General features: G+C 52.3%; 1 protein-coding gene across 1 annotated transcript; it reads right to left on the reverse strand.

Moving 5' to 3' along the window:
• Positions 1-2,039: 2,039 nt before the first annotated feature.
• Positions 2,040-5,342, reverse strand: NFKBIA (NFKB inhibitor alpha). Its single transcript, XM_057543455.1, has 6 exons — positions 4,991-5,342; positions 4,287-4,395; positions 3,739-3,949; positions 3,365-3,453; positions 2,976-3,236; positions 2,040-2,612 (listed from the first exon to the last, which is right to left on the reverse strand). The coding sequence occupies exons 1-6, from the start codon at positions 5,215-5,217 to the stop codon at positions 2,565-2,567; spliced, it is 945 nt and encodes a 314-aa protein (XP_057399438.1). The 5' UTR covers positions 5,218-5,342; the 3' UTR covers positions 2,040-2,564.
• Between the last annotated feature and the right edge of the window lie 244 nt (positions 5,343-5,586).

The raw sequence follows: 5,586 nt of genomic DNA on the forward strand, positions 1-5,586 counted from the left end.
GACCTTTAGCTTCTTGGAGAAAATCAAAGTGCATAAAAGGTTCCTGGTCTGCTGAGCTGTTTTCTTTGAAAACTTTGGTTCTCATTTGCTTAGAAATTTGAAAGGAAGAAAGTCTAAGGAAGACTTTCCATGGATTAGAATGTTTGTTTTAACTCTAAACTTTTTCTTTAGGGAACTCCAGGCTCCAGCCACCCAACCAATGGCATGAAAGAAAGAGGGTAGGTTTAAAAAAAAAAGAAAGGAGATGGAGAAACAGGAAGACAATCCAGAGAGTAAAGAAACTGGGGCCAGCTACCTCCAGATTTAAGCAGACGATGGAATCCACCCTGAGGGTTGGGGTCCAGAAGAGCAGAAAAGCTGAATGAAGACTGGCAAGGTGGGAGGCTGGGGCCAAATGGGTCAGAAGAGGCCCCTCTGTGAGCATGGAAGGTGACACCTCTACACAAAAGCCGGTCCCCAAGGAGGCCGAGGAAGAGTGGGTCACATCCCTTTGTCCTGTTTCTCCAACCTCCAAGCACAGAACTGGAGTGACTTGTACATTCAACACCATTACAGGGGGAAAAAGAGGCATGTCTGACTGAGATGCATTAAGACACGTCATTCCAAAATTGGGAGCCAATTTCCAATCTTTGTTCTTTGAGATCGGAGGTGGATATCCCTCCCCTTATCCCTCTTGCCTCTTCTGTGTGTCAGTGGAGAGCTGAACCTGACATTCATGCGTTAGATCATGTAACACCTGTGTTCAGGTGCTCTGAGAGGGACAAGGAATTTTAGTGAGGGTCCTGGAGCACCTGAGAGAAGACAAGACTGGTAGGGGCCCACCACAGTGCTCAGCTCCAGATGACTGAGCTGCAGGAGGGGGACAGAACTGGCTTTGACCAGACAGTTCAGTCTACAGTGATACTCGTTATATATGAAAGACCCACGAGGTATTGGCTTCTTTTTGGTCTGAGAGGAAGGTGATCATCATATTCACTTGACTTTGACATCATTTGTGGGTCAGGAAAAGGATAACATAATGGTAATGTTTTCTTAGGCGTAAGCCAAAGTACATGAGTTGTATTGATACCCCATTCTGCGTTTTACAGAATGCCATAAACTTCCCTGTACTCCTCTTTCTATCTAGGCAAGAGATGCATTTTAGGGATTAAAAACTTTGAAAGCACCTAAACCCAAACTTCACAAGTTACTGATGTCTTGTGAAATCATCTGCTTCTGTAGAATCATTCAGTAGAATTAGACTGAGCTGATGAAAAGACTCTTCCAGCCTTTATTCTCAAATTTATACTTCAACAGTAAGAGAGGTTGATTTGCAGGTGGATGGCGTTTAATAGCTGTTAACCACCTGAAGACAAGAGTGTATCAACTAAGTTAACCACCTGCCTGTCCTGCAAGGTGACCCTGAACAGGACATTCTCTCTGGACTGGTTCCTTCCCATGTGAAATACAGAATGTTGTGCAACGGCTTGTATTTTTCTTTAGTACTGTGGGCCTGGCGCTCTGCTATACTTTTTACGTGGGTAGTCTTTTTCAGACAGCCCAGTTTATAAACGAGGAAACAGAGGCTCAGAGGTGGGCACCTGCTAACACTTGTCAGTGCAGTCCTATTCCTAAGCCCATGTCTTCAGGAACTTCCAGTATCAGAGGGGAGATCTTTCTCAGCTCTAGAAAATGTGGATTCAGCATACTCCTCTTGGCCAAAATAATTTCCTAAAGCAGAAGTCTGGTCCTGGAATAGTTTAAATCAAGAAGATGAAAGCAGGTGACAATAAAGAACCTTCCAGCTGTAGACCAAGTGGCCCGAAAATGGTGTTTCCTATAACCATGCAACAGCCTTCCCGCCCACGCACCGGGCCCCGGCCGCCTGCAAAGCCTGGCTGGGAGGCTGATGTAGACAGTGGGAGAAGCTGCTCTCCGAAAGGGTTCCGTGGCTGCCTGCGGTGAGTTCTCCCACACAACTCTCCGCCTCCACCTGGGGACCGAATGACTCTCAGTGTAGGAGGCCGACAGCAGCCCGGAGCAAGTGATCACGATAATGCTGTTTGTAAAAATCTGTTTAATAAATATACATCTTAAAAGTACCAAAATAATTACCAACAAAATACACTATGTGCACTATTTACAGGAGGGTAACACAAACCTTGACAGGTAGCGACTTTTAACCCCACCCCACTGACAGGTTTAACAACACACCTGTTACACGTTACTCCATACAACTGGGCCCAGCCATTGAATCCATGGTGATTCAACCGAAAAGCACAATAAATAAAATATAGTCCTTTCATCAAATTTTGAATAACTTTTCCTCAAAACTCCACCAAAGGTGACATTTAAAAGAGGTTTTCTCTGAATTCCAATCATCCTTCTTGCCCCTCTTCCAAAGTTCATGAAAATAACAAAATGAGGGCTAATCCACCAGAGTAAAATGTTCTGGGCCAGGCAGTGTGCAGTGTGGTTATAAGTATATCCTTTTTTTTTTTTTTCCTTTTTTCTTTTTTTTAGAAAAATAAAACTTTTTTTGTACAAATATACAAGTCCATGTTCTTTTAGACACTTTCCAAAGCTCATAACGTCAGGCGCTGGCCTCCAAGCACACAGTCATCATAGGGCAGCTAAAAAGAGAAAAAAAGGTAGGTTAAACTTCCAGAGCTTTGCCAAGGGTACTGGGATGATGGTGAGGGCTGCTACTGGAAATAACTCAAGTATTCTTAGACTCCCTGTAGAACCTGAATATAAATTAACTGCCTGGGCTGAGGGAGTTTTCCTTTAAGGATCCTCTCCTTCAGAAAGAGCAAAAAAAAAAACAAAAAAAAGGCATACTCTTGGGATACTGCTTAGGGACACTCAAGTTTGACAGCCTCATTATGTTGAGCCCCTCAGAATAAGGAGGCGCTCTGGGGGCCTGAGAAGGTAGAGGGAGAATGGCCACTCTTCTTCCTTTTTGCAGAGCCACGAACAAGTTAATCGGAACTCACCTCATCCTCTGTGAACTCTGACTCCGTGTCATAGCTCTCCTCATCCTCGCTCTCGGGCAGCATCTGAAGGTTCTCTAGGGTCAGCTGGCCCAGCTGCTGCTGTATCCGGGTGCTTGGGCGGCCCCAGGTGAGCTGGTACGGGGAGTAGCCCTGGTAGGTGACCCTGTTGACGTCGGCCCCACACTTCAACAAGAGCGACACCAGGTCAGGATTCTGCAGGTCAACCGCGAGATGGAGGGCAGTTCGGCCATTGCAGGGCTCCTGAAACCAAAAAGCATTTGAGATGCTTACGGCTGAGTGTGGGGTTTCTGCTTGCAACAAAAGCATGGGATCATATGGAGGAGGGCTGGGAGCCTGATGCTCTCCATCTGAAGGTGTGAGGCACTCACCTGTGCGTTGACATCAGCACCCAAGGACACCAACAGCTCCACGATGCCCAGGTAGCCATGAATAGAGGCCAAGTGCAGACACGTGTGACCTAGGGGACCAAAAGTAAGAAAATATAACCCCTTGTTTCAACCCTCACTTCTCAAGCAGAACCTTTTACCTATTCTTTTAAGGGACAAATTCTTCTGAATTTGAAGAACCCAGAATCTGGGTTCTGAATGGACTTTAGTAAGGCATCAAGTAGGCCTTTATGAATACACGTGTTCTCAACTTTTTACATGTTGAGAGTTTAAACCTTGCTTGGACTCCTTAAGTCGGCCCACCTCTCCCTTCCCCACGTCACCTGCCCTCTGATGGGCAGGGCAGCCAGACGTACCATTGTAGTTGGTGGCTTGCAGGACGGAGTGGAGGTGCTGGGTCCCGCGGGGCTGAGTCAGGACTCCCACACTGGCCAGGCAGCCCTGCTCACAGGCAAGGTGTAGGGGGGTATTTCCTCGAAAGTCTCGGAGCTCAGGATCACAGCCAGCTTCCAGAAGTGCCCCAGCGATTTCTGGCTGGTTGGTGATCACCGCCAAGTGGAGAGGAGTCTACAGAGAGAAGAGGGACAGAAAGTATAAGCCATGGATCCAACCTACAGTCTGAGTTCCCTTGAAGCCCAAGAGAAATCCTGCTGGTGGGTACTGCTCCTCCCAGGCAGGTACAAGGGGCAAAAGGCAAAATCCCAGAGGCCCCAGGTGGGCTTCATAAAGGCCTCCCCAATCAGTGGAATTTTCTGTCCTCTCTAGGATGTTGGCTGATTCAGATGTAAAAGGTCAGGTCAGATAATGACCAGGAATTGTTAATTTAGAAATCATTGGGAGGAACTGAGCTAGATCCAGCTTTATCACGGGGTCAGAGAGGCCCGGGGCCGGGCGAGCAGCGCACCTGCTGCAGGTTGTTCTGGAAGTTGAGAAACGCCAGGTCTCCCTTCACTTGGCGGACCACTTCCATGGTCAGCACCTTCTCTTCATGGATGATGGCCAAGTGCAGGAATCTGAGGGGAAGAGAGGGAAAACCCCGCAGGGCTGGTGAGTGCGCTGCGCGAGGCCCAGGGAGGCGCGGCCCGCGGGGGATTGCGCAAGGTCGGGGTTTCTGGAGGCCGAGGCCGCGGTGTTTTCCGCGAGGTTATTATGAGCTGAGTGTTCCTGGCAGGCGCCCAGGGACTTTCCGGGCCCCCCCGCTTAGGCGGCGGGCGCCGGCCAGACCGCCCCGCCCTCTCGCCGGGCCGGAACGCCCTGTACTTCCCCTCCCGGCCGCTTGGCGCCTGCCAGCGGGGCAGAAACTCCCGCCCCCCTTATGCAAGCGGGGACTTCGCGTCCCCGCCGCAGCCCCGCCCCCGGCCGAGGGGACCCGCACGGGGGGTGGTGGGGGGTGTGTATGCGCGGCTGCAAGGCAGAGCTGCTGGACCACGGCCCCGGGAACCCGCCCCGATCCCCGATTCCCCGGTCCCCGCGCGCAGCCGTGCACCTTTGCACGGCCTCCGGGTCGGTGCACGGACCCCGGTCCGCCGCCGCAGCGCAGGCCCCGCGCCTCGGGCTGCAGGCCCGGCGCCTCCGCCCGGCCCCGCCACCCGGGCCCGCGACACTTACGAGTCTCCGTCCTCGGTGAGCTGCTGCTTCCAAGGCTCGGCGCCGCGCGGCGCCTCCTGAGGCTCGAGGCGGATCTCCCGCAGCTCTTTCACCATCTGCTCGTACTCCTCGTCCTTCATGGAGTCCAGGCCGCTGTCGTGGCGGTCGTCCAGCAGCCGCTCCTTCTTGAGCGCGTCCCGGGGGCCCTCCATGGCCCACTCCTGGCCGGGCTCCGCGGGCTGGAACATGGCGCGGTGAGGGCTCGGGCGCTGCTCCCCAGGTGCGCGGGCCAAGGGCTGCGCGGCGCGCTGGCTGCTCGCGGTGTCGCGGACCGACGGGACAGCGGGTTCGGACTGTTGTGGGCTCTGCAGCGCCGCCGCGGCGCCCTATAAACGCTGGCAGGGGATTTCTCCGGGGCGGGGTCAGACGCGGGGAATTTCCAAGCCAGTCAGACCAGAAAAGAGAACTGGCCTCGTCCTCTGCTAGGGGGAAAAAGAAGTCTAAACCCCGCGCCCGGGTTCATCAGAGAAACTCCCTGCGATGAGCCACTGGGGTCATGTACAGGGAACTTTTTGATGAACGCTGAGTGGCTGGAAAGTCCTCCCGATCGGGCCCCC

Source organism: Balaenoptera acutorostrata, chromosome 3, assembly GCF_949987535.1.
Source record: "Balaenoptera acutorostrata chromosome 3, mBalAcu1.1, whole genome shotgun sequence".
Lineage (NCBI taxonomy): Eukaryota > Metazoa > Chordata > Mammalia > Artiodactyla > Balaenopteridae > Balaenoptera > Balaenoptera acutorostrata.

Bases quoted from the DNA above. Each gene is read 5' to 3' on its own strand.
- NFKBIA (XM_057543455.1), bottom strand. From the start codon at position 5,217: ATGTTCCAGCCCGCGGAGCCCGGCCAGGAGTGGGCCATGGAGGGCCCC. The intron at 3,950-4,286 runs GTGCGCTGCTCG...TTCTCTCTGTAG, and splicing joins TCCAGAACAACCTGCAGCAG to ACTCCTCTCCACTTGGCGGT. The intron at 3,454-3,738 runs GTACGTCTGGCT...TTGGTCCCCTAG, and splicing joins GCAAGCCACCAACTACAATG to GTCACACGTGTCTGCACTTG.